Source organism: Leopardus geoffroyi, chromosome C3, assembly GCF_018350155.1.
Source record: "Leopardus geoffroyi isolate Oge1 chromosome C3, O.geoffroyi_Oge1_pat1.0, whole genome shotgun sequence".
NCBI lineage: Eukaryota > Metazoa > Chordata > Mammalia > Carnivora > Felidae > Leopardus > Leopardus geoffroyi.
Genome location: NC_059338.1, coordinates 30,022,812 through 30,039,846, shown reverse-complemented (window position 1 = coordinate 30,039,846; position 17,035 = coordinate 30,022,812). Strand labels below are relative to the sequence as shown.

The window sequence follows — 17,035 nt, the reverse complement described above, 5'->3', positions numbered from 1 at the left end:
TTCTTAAATTGCACATTTTCATGACTAAAATTAATATTTGAGATTTAACTGTTACAAAATAATTTTTAAATTTTTAGAAACATAGTCACCTCTAATTAACTTAGCATTCATATCTTCATTTACTTTGGCGATATTGATTATCATGCGGGCTTGGCTGGCGTATCTAAGCGTGCTTAATGTTTCCTCAATGTTGCTGGCAGCAGGACTGACTGTAGCAATCATTGCAGTTTTTGAGTTTCCACCCAGACTTTCTTTTAACAGCCTTCAAGGGAAGTAAGTTATAATTAGACTTTGCTTCTACAACAACTTAATAGCAGTGATTATCTAGAAACCACAAAACAAGCTAATAGGGTATAAAACACAGAATTATACTCTTCACTCAAACACCATTCCGAACTTTTTTTTTTTTTTTTTTTTTTAATAAGCTCTATGGCCAATGTAGGGCTTGAACTCATGACCCTGCGATCAGGAGTCGCATGCTCTGCCGACTGAACCAGCCAGGCACCCCACCATTCAGAGCTTTTTTGATATTTGTAGCTACTTTTAGATCTCATGAACATTTTATTTCCTTTTATACTTTTTATATTGTTTCGTGAAACAATAACCAGTGCAAAGATTTTAAAATATGGCTAACCATCGAGTATTTAGTAAGGTAGCTCTTCCCTCTCCCCAGGCTAGACTCTGAGCTACTTCAGGAAACAAACGATATGTGTTGCTCATCCCTGTATTTCCAGTGCTACCACAACCTTTCTGAACAGGTGCTCATATTGAATATGATGAATGGACATATAAACAAAAATTTTGTTTTCTACTATACGCAAAAGCCTTATTTTAGAAGAAAAAAGGTAGTATGAGACTAAAATGCCTATCTTTATTAATGCAGAATGAATTTCACTATTCTTTAACTTTCAAAAGGCACACACACAAAAATCAGATTTTCCCTTACGTGTTGTGAGGCGACAACTACCTTCTAATAAGCCAATTGTAAAGACATGTTGCTGTCAAGTAGAGATACAGTCCTTACCAGAATTATTATGTATTAATGCTTGTCACAAGTAGATATTAAATCTATACAGATGTAATTTGAATGTAATGTATCTGATTTATGAAAACATATTCATTAATGAAAACACATATTGAACGCTTAAAATGCTAGCCAAATAAACAAGACAATTTCACTTTACACACGTACCAACATGTTCGGTGATATCATGTATGCTCAAACATTAAACATTAAGCACTAAAAATAGTAAGTATAGTAACAGGTGCTTACATGGATATAGAACATACTATGTATTAAGAGTTTTACATTAATTATTTAATCTTCACTATAACCCTAAAAGGTAGGCATTGTTATTATCCCATTTTACAGAGGAGGAAACAGACTAGAGTAATAAGGATTTGACCAAAGTCACATAGTTTATAGGATGCAGAGCTGAGATTCAAATCCATGTAGGCCGGCTCCAGAATTCACACCACTAAGCACTTCTGCTCTGTCCCAAAGCTACATGAAGTCAGTCAATTGTTCTTTTCCCCACAGTATTCACTATATTTTATACAATTCTTTGTACTTCAAAAGATACTTGCCATGTAAGGACAGATTCACGGTAAGGAACAAAACCTCTCTTCCGGTTTGCTTGTTCAGAAAGCGCAGATATAACCTTTCCCAATGTGAGCAGGGACTTGTTAATACTCACACCTTCCTGCATACAAGATAATAACATCTAATTTAAAATAACTGCTCGGCAATAACTTTATTTCACAAAATATATTCCTTCCCTCATATAATTATTGAGTAAATATTTTCTACCATAAACTACCACCTTTTTAAAACTCAAAATTTACTAATTTTCTTTAAAAAGTAAACATAAACAAAAAGTAAAGATCTCTTTTTAAACCACAGCAATGCAATCCATAAATTGCACGTAAAGTTTTTTGTTTTTGTTTTTTATTGTTGCTGTTGCTCTTGCTAAATATATTTAATATTAATCTCCTAAAAATAATGCCATGGGGAATAAGTTTTATCAAAATCAGAAAAGCTTCATATTTTTTGGTAAAGATTTTACTTCTTTAATTAATCTCTACACCCAACGTGGGGATCGAACTCACAACCCCGAGATCGAGTCACATGCTCCACTGACTGAGCCAGCCAGGTGCCCTACCAAAGCCTCATATTTACCTTCAGGCGCTCTCCACTAGTCTGAGCTGTGGAGCAGCGTTCACTGCCCGCCAGATCTATCAAGTTTATCCGACTTGTTATTCTGTGATCATGTTCTTCACCTTCCACAGATTCTATCTGTAGCAAAATGATAGTAAAATAATGTCATAAATTCTTCTATGATTTGCTATCAATGTAAGTCTTGAAATGGAAAGTTATACAAGATTACAAACGACTCATTTATTTTTGAAACTATCCCTTCATGAATCTGTGACAACTTATAATGCATACATATCCAAGAATATATGGAGCAATGCTTGCATTATGCCACAAAGAAGTGACTTTAAAGAGAGAAAAACTCACAACTTCTCTATTAAGAAAACAGCCATAAATAGAGCAAAAGCTTAACGAACACAAAGGTGTCGTTTATCCCAGCATTAAAGGAGCAAGGTATTTAAAAGCAACATAAATGTCCAACAGTAGAGAAAAACTTGAGGAACTGGAATAGTCAATGGAATATTTCACAGCTATGAAAAATTATATTTGGCAAAGAATTTTAATAGCATAAAATTGTTGCAGATCTTGTAAATGTGTTTAAGTGTGACTGTAAAATAACTAAAATATGCCAAAATATTTAGAGATGTTTTATTTGAGTAGCGGAACCTATGGCTGAATTTTTTAAAATCTCTGACTTTCTGATAGGTTTTTCCAAATACTATACAGTTACCATATATTGATAACCTATTATCATATTTTGATATGATAACACCAATAATATAAATTAATAATCATGTTGTTCACTTTTTAAACAGCAAAAAAAACCCTGCCATATATACTAAAAGTCATTCAGTTATTGTGTATACTCAATTCCAATTATGTTATATATATAGATTACTATACTCTTACCTTTGATTTAAAGAATAAAATAAGAAAAACATAAAACCTGAATACAGTCGTTATCTTACCTAAGAAAATAATCAACAGAAAGAATACCTTGGTCTGGGTCATCACCAGGGTAAAAACTGAATGCGATCGGGAGCTTTTATCATTCATACCAGTAGCAGCCGTCGCTCTTTGTTTATTTCCCAGTTCTAGCCAACTCTTAGAGGAAAGAAGAGAGGGAGGTCAGAACTGTAAACTAAAATTTATCAGAACAAATTAAGGAACAAAAAAGTTACATAAGCATGTTTGGCAACATATATGCTTTATAATCTGTTTATAAAATGAAATAAATACATGTTTATCATTTAATAATTTGTATTCCCGTTGTCAATTTTGTTTCCATCACAGATATCTGAAACAGGAAATCACACCTTTATTTTTTTTTTTAAAGATTTTATTACGTTTGAGTAATCTCTACGCCCAACTTGGGCTCAAATTCATAACCCCAAGATCAAGAGTCACATGCTCTACCAAGTGAGCCAGCCAGGCAAATCATATTTTTAAAATGCTATTTTAATAACTCTCAGCTACTATGATGGTCAATTTTTATTTTTAGTTAAGAAGAGTAATTCTTTTGATTAAAGTTTAACAAACAAAATCAGCTCATAATGAATTAACAAGATTAACTTTTTACTTATGTAAGTAGTAATTAAGGAGAAATATTCTTATGAATACTTAAGATTATGATCTTTATCTAGTGGAAAGAAAATAAAACACAATCAATCTTACCTGGATATCAGAGTAAGAACTGACAACATTCCTATTTTTAAAAAGTAAGAAGACAAAATCAATTTAACTGATTATTACACTCTTATTCTCATAATATAATAACCTCTCAATTATATAATTACTCTCTAACGACCACAATTGAATAACTCATAGGTATTATTATACTGATTCTCACAGAATCTTTCACTATCTCCATTCTTGAAGGGTAGAAAATAAAATGCTTTAATTTTACCAAAAAGCATGATTTTAATTAATGAAGCAGCTTAGCTCTTAACATTATAATTTTCAAGTCTAATTCATGAGACCAAAACATACACTTGATGTATACATGGGGGTGGATATGCTGGTATGTATGGATCTTAACATAATCCCAGTTTTATTAAATGGAGCTGAATCCATTCCTAATCACTTTCCCTTTCCCTTAAGAAAGCATTAATGCAAACTGGTGCAGCTACTCTGGAAAACAGTACAGAGGTTCCTCAAAAAGCTAAAAATAGAACCACCCTACAACCCAGCAACTGCACTACTAGGCATTTATCCAAGGGATACAGGTGTGCTGTTTCAAAGGGGCACATGCACCCCAATGTTTATAGCAGCGCTATCGACAATAGCCAAAGTATGGAAAGAGCCCAAATGTCCATCGACGGATGAATGGATAAGGAGGATGTGGTATATATATACAATGGAGTATTCCTCGGCAATCAAAAAGAATGAAATCTTGCCATTTGCAACTACGTGGATAGAACTGGAGGGTATTATGCTAAGTGAAATTAGTCAGAGAAAGACAAATATCATACAACTTCACTCATGAGGAATTTAAGATACAAAACAGATGAACATAAGGGAAGGGAAGCAAAAATCATACAAAAACAGGGAGGGAGACAAAACATAAGAGACTCTTTTTTTTTTTTTTTTAATTTTTTTTTTTTTTTTCAACGTTCATTTATTTTTGGGACAGAGAGAGACACAGCATGAACGGGGGAGGGGCAGAGAGAGAGGGAGACACAGAATCGGAAACAGGCTCCAGGCTCTGAGCCATCAGCCCAGAGCCCGACGTGGGGCTCGAACTCACGGACCGCGAGATCGTGACCTGGCTGAAGTCGGACGCTTAACCGACTGCGCCACCCAGGCGCCCCAAGAGACTCTTAAATATAGAGAATAAACAGAGGGTTGCTAGAGGGGTTGTAGGAGGGGGGATGGGCTAAATGGGTAAGGGGCATTAAGGAATCTACTCCTGAAATCATTGTTGCACTATATGCTAACTAACTTGGATGTAAATTAAAAAATAAATAAATAATAAAAAGAATAAAATAAAAAATAAGAAAGCATTTGGAGTGTTGAAAGATGAAGTAAATGATTCAGTATGTTTCACACTCTCAGCACTGACCTTATCTTACTACCTTCTCCCCTCTTCAGCTTCAAGTGATAGATATATAAAGCAGCTCAAGAGGGAAGGCTTAACTTAATAGGGAAAAGGCGGGGGGTAGGGAGAAAAATCAAGTATTTCACACACAGCATAACACTCTATGCTCGACACTTTACACATGTTGTGAAATACACAAACAAATACAAAAACACGCAGCCCACACTCTAGTTGGAAAGAGAAGGAATGGTTATTTGAATAATATTAAGAGTAGAAGGCTAAATAGTTATCCAGGGTTTCAAAGCTGGGGAGGCAAATGAGAACAATATTCACTCTACTCATTTCTTTTCTCCTTGCTCTTGCTGAGCCAAACACTTACATTGACAGAGCTTCAACATATGGTCCAGAAACAGGATGCTCCCTTACTCTCAGCTAGTGGAAGCAAACATTAGCACTATTAAGGGCATGACAAATTATTTCATATAAAATATAATTTTAAATGATTTTTTTGTCTATATTTTGAGTTTAAGGCAAAGAGATTTGCCTTTACTTGACCCAGGGGTAAATATAAAGGTTCTCACAAACACAAATCTGTAAGGCATTAAGACAATTTCAATATCCAAACTGTTTTCTAATCGCACAATATGCCACAGTTGACTGTAGCATCAAATATCTTACTAGTTCTATATTCTTAAGATCTGCAGTAACTAGTATCTCTATGCTTCTAAATATGTCTCTAAAATATGTTCGATAAATTTCAGACCGTTAAAATTGTTTTCAGTTTTACATTATACATTTTAAACTTTGTAACCAGAAATGTTATCAATTTGCTAAATAATCTGGTAAGATACATATTCTATAATAACAACACAGTTTTTAAACTTCTGGTTTTTGGCTTTATAGACTTTTAGGGATTTGGCATTTGACTTAAGTGGTCCAACTCAACTCTGGAACAAATATTTTATCTTTAATTTGTATACAATATTTGCTTTACAAGAGGCTAAATTTGATACCTAAGTTAATTTCCACTAACAATAACATTCAGCTTATTTACTATTGATTTACTTATTTAGACTGTAGATTCCAAGCATTTGCTATCATTTAACAGCAACTTTAGTCAAAATGTAAGCTCTCTAGATCATCTTGAGAACCAATATAACTACATGCATTTACAAAAACAAATTAAGAGCAAATTATAAATTGTTTCAATCTTACTGGTTGCTTTCTCTGCCCATTTTCACCTTTACAAACCAGAAGGTCATGAATTTTTTCATTATATACTTCAAAAAAGCTCATTTCAAGGTGGTAGCTGACCTAGTAGGAAGAATAGAGACACAGCATGCAAATTATTTTAAATTTTTTTTTTTTTTTCAACGTTTATTTATTTTTGGGACAGAGAGAGACAGAGCATGAACGGGGGAGGGGCAGAGAGAGGGAGACACAGAATCGGAAACAGGCTCCAGGCTCTGAGCCATCAGCCCAGAGCCTGACGCGGGGCTCGAACTCACGGACCGCGAGATCGTGACCTGGCTGAAGTCGGACGCTTAACCGACTGCGCCACCCAGGCGCCCCTTATGCAAATTATTTTAAAAACCCTTGTGTTTTTTTTGCAAATCATATATCTGATAAGGTTCTAGTATCCAGAATATATAAAGATCTCTTACAGCTCAACAACAAAAAGACAAACAACCCAGTTAAAAAATAGGCAAACGACTTGAATAGACATTTCTCCAAAGAAGGTAAGTTCTACTTACTAAGACCTCTCAAATGTTTAACCCTACAGTCACTGACTTAATCTAGCTCCTTGTCATGCCTTCCTTACACAGTTTACAAGTCCCACAGCTGATCTCTTTGCATCCAGTTAGTTCTACTTCCTTTCAATCCATTCGCCAAACTGCAGCCAGAGCTATCTTTTTTTTTTTTTTTAAGAACAAAGATGATCCTTTGACTTCCCTGTTGACCTTCTATAGCCTTTTAGACTCCTGGAAGCATGGCTCATAAAGTCCTTCACAAGCTGAGTTCTGCCTGCTTCTTTAGTTTAATCTCTTGTCACCCCACACCCTCAGATTCCATGCTTAAAGTAAACAATTTATAGATTCCCAAAGTCTACTTTTTTTTTTTTAATGCTTATTTATTTTTTGAGAGAGCACAAGTGGGGGTGGGGCAGAGAGAGAGGGGGACAGAGGATCTGAAGCAGGCTCTGAGCTGACGGCTTCTGTGCTGACAGCAGCTAGACCGATGTGGGGCTCGAACTTACCAACGGCGAGATTATGACCAGAGCCAAAATTGGACACTCAACTGACTGAGACACCCAGGCGCCCCCCTACCTTCTCGTTTTCAAATCTTTGCACACACTGCTCCCACTGCCTAGAATGTCCTTCCCCCTCTTCACCAAGCTAATAACTGCTGTTTCCTTCCAAAATAAGCTCAGTTGTTCCCTCATCTAAGAAAACCTATCTCCCTCCTATCTTGTATATTCTCTCACAGCACATCTTCCATTATTTCCTTAGTGGCGAGGACTCTGATTTTAATTTGATTTGACTGTTTTCTAGTCTGATATGAAGGTTTACAGATGAGAACATACCTCTTGGGTTTGTTTTTTGGCTACTTGAGCAAAAAGATCTTCACAAAACCTTGGAATTATTCCTGGTTCCTCACTAAGTCCCATCATCCTGAAAAATAAATAATAAATGGGGAGGGGGGTGCGGTGGAGAAGTTACATAAAATTAGCATTTTTAAAATTCTTTTTGGGGAAAAGGGTTTGGGAGTGAATGGGAAGCAAGCTAATTAAACCTCATTAAAATCTAATAACACAGGCTCTGAAGCCAAATCTTCCGGAGTTCAAATCTTGATCTCACCACTTACTAGGTCTGTGACCCTGGACAAGATACTTGACCCCAATAAACCTCAATTTCCTCTTCTGTAAAATGGGAATGAATAGGAGCTATCTAATTCAGAGGGTTGTTGTGAGACAGTATAAGCAGAGTCTTTAATACAGTTCCTGGAATATAGTAAGAACTCAGTAAACGTTAGCTACTGTTACAATTCCGAGTATCTCCTTCTAGGACAGGTATACCATTACCATTTATCAGATGACTTACTTTTAATTCTCACAAGAATACTTACAAAATAACCTCTCAGGGCTTTGGCTTATACAAGAAATATAATGTACAGTCAAATGGGCCATTGACACTTACAAGCTAAACAGTATCTTCTGCATAAGCTGAAGCCCAGAGGTTAAGTAACTTGCCCAAGTTTGCAGAACCAGTATATAAAATGGATGAGATCTGAGCCCAGATCTGTATGGTTTCAAAACCACATTCTTTCTATCAAACCATGCTGCTTCTCACCAAAGACTTAAAGGTTTCTCGATAATTGTACTTGGAATAAAACTTACGTATATGATTTTCCAGAGCCGGTCTGACCATAAGCAAAGAGACAGGCATTGTAGCCTTCAAAGGCTCGTTCCAGGAGCGGAACAGCTAGGGTCTCATAAACAGTTGTCTGGCTGGCATAGTTTGGATGGGATTCATCAAAAGACCAGAATGCAACATCATAAATAAAATTATAAACTTGTTTCATGTCGGGATGTTCCACAGCTATTTCCTCTCCATTCATGAAGACCACCTGGGATGCTTTTTCAACCTTCTCTCTTTAAAAGAAGCACAAAAAAAAAAAAAAAAAAAAAGAAAGAAAGAAAGAAAAAAGAAATAAGAACCTCAAAACCAGTTAAATATAAAATTCCTGTAGGGCAAGAGAATTCTTTAGTTTTCCGTGGACAGTGCAGACCAGCTAACATAATTATGGTGGTTTTCCAAAATATACTTCCCCTGGCTCCAGTTGCCACCACTTAAAGGGCAAATGGAGTTCCAAAAATGTTATCTGAAAAGTTACCCTTCTTTTACAGGATTTTCCATCTTTTTCCTTTTTCTCTTGAGCTCTCCCTTCTCTCATCCCACCTACTATAATCTACCTATACTCTTCAGTTCAAATCTGGAAACGTTTTAATATAAATAAATTTTGTAGGTGCAGATCTATACAAAGCTGACATGAAATGCAAATATAAGTGCAACAAACGCAGTTAAGTGTAATTTCAATCATAAATCTCTTTTGGCCACTAGCTATTGTTACTGTTAATCCAAAGGCCCCTCCCTCTGTTAGGTTATCTCCCTTAATATTATGGATCTTCATGTCCACCCTCCTTCCATCTCAGACCTACGTAGAAATCTTTCACTTACGCTACTTTTGCAGGAGAACATTATCAGTCCTTGTTTGGTCCCAGATACCCCTTTTTGTCCCAACTCTGCTTTAGATCAGAATTCATCCTGGAAAGCACCTGCCTCATCAATTTGACAAATGCCCCTCCACCCCGGCTATAAACACAGTTTACAGGGCTTGTCTGATGAGTCTGGAATCAGGCACTGGGGCCCTTGCTAAGTTCTCTTCGGGGTAGTCCTCCATCATGGGGTTTGTTCCTACCAGCTCTGTTCTTTCTTTGCCTCTCATCCTATCGTGATTCTGGAGGTCTTTTAGGTTTCCCCACCCTCTCTCTCTCCAGTCAACTCACCCTCAGTTCTCTCACCTGTCACTAACCCCACATTTTTACTAACAGGCTTTAAAGCACTGTGTAACTTGCCTCAAACTACTGATTTAGGTTCAAACTAGAGGCTCCTTCCCCTTGCCACCATATCCTCTCATATCTTGCTTAGATATACAAGTCAAAAACTCTGAAGCTTTTCACGGTCCCTCCGTAAAACATTCAAAAATAATCAGATGCCACATTCACGTCCATCTTTTTCAGCCTTACCTGTAATCTGTGACCATCTCATTCCCAATCACTTTGGAGACAGATTTTTTTTTTTTTTTTTTTTTGCCATCAAAATCAAATCTAATATATCACTGCATTTATAACTATTATAGAACAGAGATGATGATGGGGATGATTCTACACTGGAAGGGGTTTTGGAAGGGCCTTTATGGGGAGTAAGTGAGCTAACAAGTGCTCTTTTTAAGAGAAACAGAGAATAGCCCACCATATCTTGCAGATTTGAAAGCAGACTGCATTAGAGACTTAAGTATTTCCGACTTTTTAAAAGCAGTATATCGAAAGAAATTTACATTTGCAAACTCCAGTGACTTCAATGTTTTAATTTTACAGCCAATCATCAAAAATAATCAGGGTACTACAACTAAACCTAAAAGTCCTCTCTACATAGAAATGCCACGCCACGCCTGAAGATACACGAATACGCTCACTTTCCAAAAGCAGAGAGGAATCACACACATTACGTGTCACTAGCTCAGCCTTAGACATTAAAAGGTGAGGAGCGTCTGGGTGGCTCAGTCGGTTAAGTGTCCGACTTCAGCTCAGGTCATGGTCTCAGGGTTCGTGAGTTTGAGTCCCACGTCGGGCTCTGTGCTGACAGCTCAGAGCCTGGAGCCTGCCTCGGATTCTGTGTCTCCCTGTCTCTCTGTTCCTCCCCGCTCACACTCCGTCTATCTCTCAAAAGTAAATAAACATTAAAATAATAATGATAAATAGAAAACATAAAAGGTGTAACATACCTCTTGCTGAAAGGCCTCACCCGTACTGCCACTGTCACTTGACTGTTCTCCACCTTTAAGGGGTCTGTCTCTGCAGGGGGGTTCCGACCTGCGGTTTCCTCTTCAAGAGGGAGTGTATTTTCTCGTGACCTTTCCCTTTCATTTGCAGGCAGAGAACTTGTTCGCTTTTGTGTAGCTTGCAGGCTAGGCACCCTCTTTTTCAGCAGTGACGACGCAGCTGGGCTCGTCAGCTGTGATGTGTCACACTTCGGTGTCAGTCGGTGTCCTGCAATGTATTTTGTAGGTGTTCTTCTTTTTTCTAAGCTTTCAAATTTATTTGCAGATTTTGCAGTATCCTTCCCAATACTTCTGTGAGGTAAGTTCCCCGACACTTTGATGTTCACCTTGCTCGGAAGAGGTTTGGTTGCCAAGCGTCCCGATGGAACAGCTTCAGTCTGACCCTGGGAACCAGTGGGTGCTCTGTTACTTAAGTACTTAAGTGCGACCTTTTCATTTGCCCCAGGGAGGGCAACAAATGTCTCTTTGTGGTTTTCAGCGGCCGTCATTTCAATGCGTTTTGGGTCTGCTAAAGGTACAACCGGTGCAATACAAGGGTTTTTATCTTTATGTACAGTCCTTACATTTGTACTAGCTTCCAGTGAAGCACCATCATTTTCGGCTGCACTGCCCACATTCTGTGTTGTTTTCCACTTTTCCCCACAATCTGTTTGAGCTGTTTTCCGCTTCTCCACTGATTCTGGTTTAGCACGCCGCCGCAACGTAAGACGCGTTTCTGCAGTGTTTTCGGCGGAGTCTCCCAACTCACTGCCAAGCAAAGAGGATTCTTTGTTCCTGGTGACTCTTCTCTGAAGTGCCAATCTACCTACAGGGTTAGGGGTCAGAGGTACATCTCCTGTTTTTTTACAGGCAGAAATCACATAAGTACTGTTCATGTCTCTGATTTTCCTTGCCGATCTCAATAATGGATCATCGTGTTCACATTCTGTCATATCCGACATCACATGCAGCTCAGGTCTGCTACCATGGGTGAGGACATTCAGCGAGGAACTCCCTGGGGAAGAAGGTATACCAAGGATATCGCTGTTGTTTCTATTATGTGTGGTGAACACTGACATTGTGGCAGCAAGTCGTCTTAAAAAAGGTCAGCGAAGCAACTAAGCTCTTCTTGAGACATTCATTTGACTTCCAGCCATATTTTAAGTATCAGTTTCCAAAACTATCTCCTAAACTGTAAAAAAAAAAAAAAAAAAAAATGAGATTACACAGACTCCAAACAGACTTTAAAAAATATGAGAAACTTAGGGGCACCTGGGTGGCTCAGTCAGTTAAGCGTCAAACTTCAGCTCAGATCATGATCTCGTGGTTTGTGAGTTCAAGCCCCGCGTTGGACTCTGTCCTGACAGCTTGGAGCCTGGAGCCTGCTTCAGATCCTGTGTCTCCCTCTCTCTTTCTGCCCCTTCCTTGCTCATGCTCTGTCTCTCTCTCAAGAATAAACATTAAAAAAAAAAAACCATTTTTTTTTAAATATGAGAAACTTCCATTGTGAAAGTAACTTCCCAGAGGAACACATTAGAATAAACCATGATCTCCTCCTCAGATACTATTCCCAAGCAGTTTCAGACAAATCTCTGCCTTCAAAGACCTTACAACCATTGTGCAACAAATATTTACTGAGTCCCCATTATGTGCCAGGCCCTCTGACAGATACTACGGATTTCAAAAACAAGACCCTGTTCCCATTTCCTCAGTCTAGAAAGAATACACAGATAACCACTATATCAGGCCAAACGTCCCAAACGACTTAAAAGATGTAAAAAGTGCATGTCAAAGAAGATATATGAATGGCCAACAAGCACATAAAAAAGATGCTCAACATCACTAATCATTAGGGAAATGCAAATCAAAACTGCAATGAGATACTACATCACACCCATTAGGATGGCTACTAACAAAAAAACAGTCCTGGCAAGGACTGGAGAAATTGGTACCCTGGTATACAACTGGTAGAAATATAAAATGGCACGGCCAGTGTGGGAAATAGTATGGAAGTTCCTCAAAAAATTGAAAAACAGAATTACCTTTTGATCCAGAAACTCTACTTCTGGATATGTAACCTAAAGAACTGAAAGCCGGGTCTTGAAGAGACATTTGTACACCCATGTTCATAGCAGCATTATTCCACATGACTAAAACATGGAAGCAACCCAAGTGTCCATGGGCTGGCGAACGGCCTTACCAAAATGGGGTATACGTGTACAATGAAACATCATTCAGCTTTAAAAAGAAATTCTGTCATCTACTACGACATGAATGAACCTTGAAGACATAATGCTAAGAGAGATAAGCCAGTCACAAAAAAAAAGACAAATATTGTATAATTCCACTCATAGGAGGTACTTAGAGAGGTTAACATCATAAAGACAGAAAGTATAACAGTGGTTGCCAGGGGCTGGGGGCAGGGGACAATGGGAGTTATTGTTTAATAGATATAGAGCTTCAGATTTACAAGATGACAGAGGATTATGGGAATGGATGGTGGTGATGGCTGCACAACAATGTGAATGTATTTAAGGATATACACGTTAAAATGTGTACATAGGGGCGTCTGGGTGGCTCAGTCGGTTAAGCTTCTGACTTCGGCTCAGGTCATGATCTTGCGGTCCGTGAGTTCGAGCCCCGCATCGGGCTCTGTGCTGACAGCTCAGGGCCTGGAGCCCGTTTCGGATTCTGTGTCTCCCTCTCTCTGACCCTCCCCCGTTCATGCTCTCTCTCTGTCTCAAAAATAAATAAACGTTAAAAAAAAAAAATGTGTACATAAAAGTAGATAAGATGATAAGTGTGTATTTTAACACAAGCAGCAGCAGGAGGAGGAGGAGGAAGAGGAGAAGAAGAGGAGAAAGAAGGGAGGGAGGGAGCGCCTGTCAGCAGAGATTTTTATTTAAGTACTCTGTGTTTGCAGATTAGGAGAAGGACTAACAGAAACCCTAGCACCTAAATCAAAGGCTGGAGTAAAGCACTTTGATAATACCTGTTGCATGTATGTTAAATACAGGAACAGTCATGGAGATTAGTTTGAGTGGTGTCACAAAACAGAGTATTCCCAAATAAGTAATGCAGACAATAAATATAAGTACTGTAAATTAATTACTTGTGTTGAGAAAAATTATGCAAGATTAGATAAGTGGACAGCTTGCCCTCTAGCAATTAGACAACAAAGTAGACAGGTGTGTGAGTAAATATGTCAACAATATCTATCCGGCATTAATGTTTAGAAGAAAAAAAAAACAGCAGTGACAGCTAAAAGCCCTGGCTTCTACTCAGCTCTGCCCCAAACTGGTTATATTGATGTAAACAAGTCTTTAAATTTGCATGCCGGGTTCTAACTTGTAAAATGACACTTGCTCAATTCCGTAGATAATGCTATTGAGGAACAAAATAATAGTTAATCTTTAAGTAAGTCTTTTAAAGTTCTAAATGAGTAACAGTCATTACCTCCACCCCAAAAAATCGTCAGGACATAAGCTCCTCCCTTCAACATTTTCTCTTAAAAAAGTATAGAGTGTTCCTATTATGGAAAGAAATGTAAAGGCAAGAAGATTCCGGAAATTCTAGGGCAGCCAAAAACTATTTGCTACTTAACGCTGATAGACACGGCTTTCTGTTTGGTGGGGGGGGGGGGGGGGGGGGGGGGGGCAGGAGGGGGTTCGCCATAGAGTTTTAAAAGGAGTGGAATGAATAGAAGGGGGAAAAAACTGTCACAACCCAAACCAAAAGATCCCCGTGGATGGGTTCTCAAGCTAGTCACTCCGAGGGCTGGGACAGCGAGTGTACCTCTTAATGTCAACCGACTGGGCGAGACTTCGGTGGGTGAGGCTGTGGGCCGAGAGGCCCTTAAGTCCGGCTGCGCTGTCCCCGCAGAGGCGCCGCCCGTGCGCGTCCTCCGGGGGCCCCTTCGCCGCCGACCAGGATTCCGGGGTGGTGGGGGGACCCGAGCTAAGGCCTCCGCCCACACCTCAGCGGTCGCCGGTAAAGAAGACGCCCTCTCGCCCCCACGACACCGATACTTCGCCCCTCCGCAGGGTTCGCCACTCTCCGAGACCTCCCCGAGGAAGTCCCCACACCGCTCACAGCCCCACAACCTGCTCCCTCTGCGGCAGCGGTTTGAATGGGCGCCCTGCATTTTGATTGGCTGCTGGACGTGGCGTCGGGCACCGCGCCCTCGCTTCCTCCCACCCCCAGGAAGCGCTGTTGTTAGGTCTCAAAGAGTCCAAACACTAGATCCGACCGCCCACTTCTCCTAGGCAACGGGGCCCGCCCCTCCCCAGTCTCAGCTACCGCGCGGAGCTTCGGCCCCTTTAAATCCGGCTGGAGGGAGGAGCTGGATTCTGAGTGACATATGGCAGCTCACTAAGGTGGATTTTTTTTTTTAATTTTTTTTTTTAATGTTTATTTTATTTTTGACAAAGAGAGAGGAGGTGTGGGGAGGCGGGGTGAGCGGGAGAGGGCAGACGCAGAATCGGAAGCAGGCTCCAGGCTCTGAGCTGACAGCCCTTTGCAGGGCTTGAACCTACAGACCAGAGATCATGACCTGAGCTGAAGTCAGAGCTTAACCGAGTGAGCCACCCAGGTACCCCTTAGATGGCTTTTAAATGAGAAGAGTTGACTTTTGTCGATCCATAGTATAAAAAAAACATGGTCTGTCCACCTTAAAATGAAGTTGTAAAAATGGCTATTTGTCCTCAAGCTAAGCACAATAACGCGTTTCTAGTGCTGTATTTCCTATGCAAAGCGTGTAGGTGGAAAGTATACTAAATGTCTTACAAGGGATTTTTTCCATTTATTCCTGAATATTTTATGAGGTAACTATTAATATTATCCCCAGTGTCCAGATGAAGTTTACAGTTAAACGTTTTTCTTTTAAATTTTCTTTTCAAAATTTTTTAAAGCAAAAGTATCTTTTAAAAGGCAAAAAGTGCACCATTTGCAACTACATGGATGGAACTGGAGGGCATTATGCTAAGTGAAATTAGTCAGAGAAAGACAAAAATCATATGACTTCACTCATATGAGGACTTTAAGAGACAAAACAGATGAACATAAGGGAAGAAAAACAAAAATAATATAAAAACAGGGAGGGGGGTACAAAACAGAAGAGACTCATAAATATAGAGAACAAACTGAGGGTTGCTGCAGGGGTTGTGGGAGGGGGATGGGCTAAATGGGTAAGGGGCATTAAGGAATCTACCCCTGAAATCATTGTTGCACCATATGCTAACTAATTTGGATGTAAATTTAAAAAATAAAAAATAAAATTAAAAAAAAAAAGAAAAGGCAAAAAGTGCAGGTAATAGAAATGTATTCAATGGGATATAAAGGGAAATCAGAAGTGGCTCCAACTATATAGAAACACTGAATGGATGATAAAGTACTCATTCTAAAACTAACTTTAAAAATCATCTAGGGGTGCGTGGGTGGCTCACTCAGTCGGGCATCTGACTCTTGCTTTCAGCTCATGTCATGATCTCATGGTCCTGAGATGGAACCCCACCAGGGGCTTTGTGCGGGGCATGGAACCTGCTTGAGATGCTCTCTTCCTCTACCCCACTCGCACACAGGTTCATTCTCTGTCTCTCTAGAAAAAAAGATTCTAAAATTTAAGGTTAAGTTATAGAGAAACCATCAGAAAAAAGAATATAATATTTATCAGATCTATGGGAAAATAGTCATTCGGTTTGTGGGCAAAAGATATAGCAAAGGAAAGACTGACAATCTCAAATATATAAAAATTTGAGAATTATGTGTAATTCAAAATAGTAACAATGAAATGACAAAATGCAAGTTAACGAGAAAAATATATTAAATATGACAGAAGATGGAAACATTTCTTTCAATTTTATAAGAAAAATAAGTTTATAAGTAGAATAACAAAGCAAACAATATGAAAATGGGCAATAGTATTTCTCACAAAAGAATCAACCTATACACAAAATTAATTCATATAAAAAATAGAACGTAAACACCCAATCATTAAATGCAAGTGTAAAAAAATTAATTACAAGTAAAAAAAAATGTGTTTTGTTTTTTTTTTAATTTCAGTGCTGGTGATTTAGCATCAAAAGTAAAAGTATAGAGGCACCTGGATGGCTCAGTTGGCAGAGCATGTGACTCCTGACCTCAAGATCGTGAGTTCAAGCCCCATGTTGGCTATAGAGATTACTTAAAAAAAATCTTTAAAAAAAAAAAAAGTATACATTTCTAGTGACAGAAATTGGTATCTT

The 17,035-nt window shown here is 38.7% G+C and overlaps 1 protein-coding gene across 1 annotated transcript in view; it reads right to left on the bottom strand.

Annotated features, from left to right (window-relative positions):
* Window positions 1-14,928, bottom strand: part of KIF14 (kinesin family member 14) — a 56,920-nt gene extending 41,992 nt beyond the window's left edge. The window contains exons 1-11 of the mRNA XM_045456570.1: window positions 14,589-14,928; window positions 10,758-11,985; window positions 8,590-8,844; window positions 7,777-7,864; window positions 6,408-6,506; window positions 5,572-5,624; window positions 3,830-3,860; window positions 3,152-3,259; window positions 2,180-2,296; window positions 1,588-1,703; window positions 90-262 (exon numbers count right to left, since the gene is read on the bottom strand). Of these exons, the coding sequence (XP_045312526.1) occupies window positions 90-262; window positions 1,588-1,703; window positions 2,180-2,296; window positions 3,152-3,259; window positions 3,830-3,860; window positions 5,572-5,624; window positions 6,408-6,506; window positions 7,777-7,864; window positions 8,590-8,844; window positions 10,758-11,872 (2,155 nt within the window). The 5' untranslated portion in view covers window positions 11,873-11,985; window positions 14,589-14,928. The remainder of the gene's footprint in view (window positions 1-89; window positions 263-1,587; window positions 1,704-2,179; window positions 2,297-3,151; window positions 3,260-3,829; window positions 3,861-5,571; window positions 5,625-6,407; window positions 6,507-7,776; window positions 7,865-8,589; window positions 8,845-10,757; window positions 11,986-14,588) is intronic.
* Between the last annotated feature and the right edge of the window lie 2,107 nt (window positions 14,929-17,035).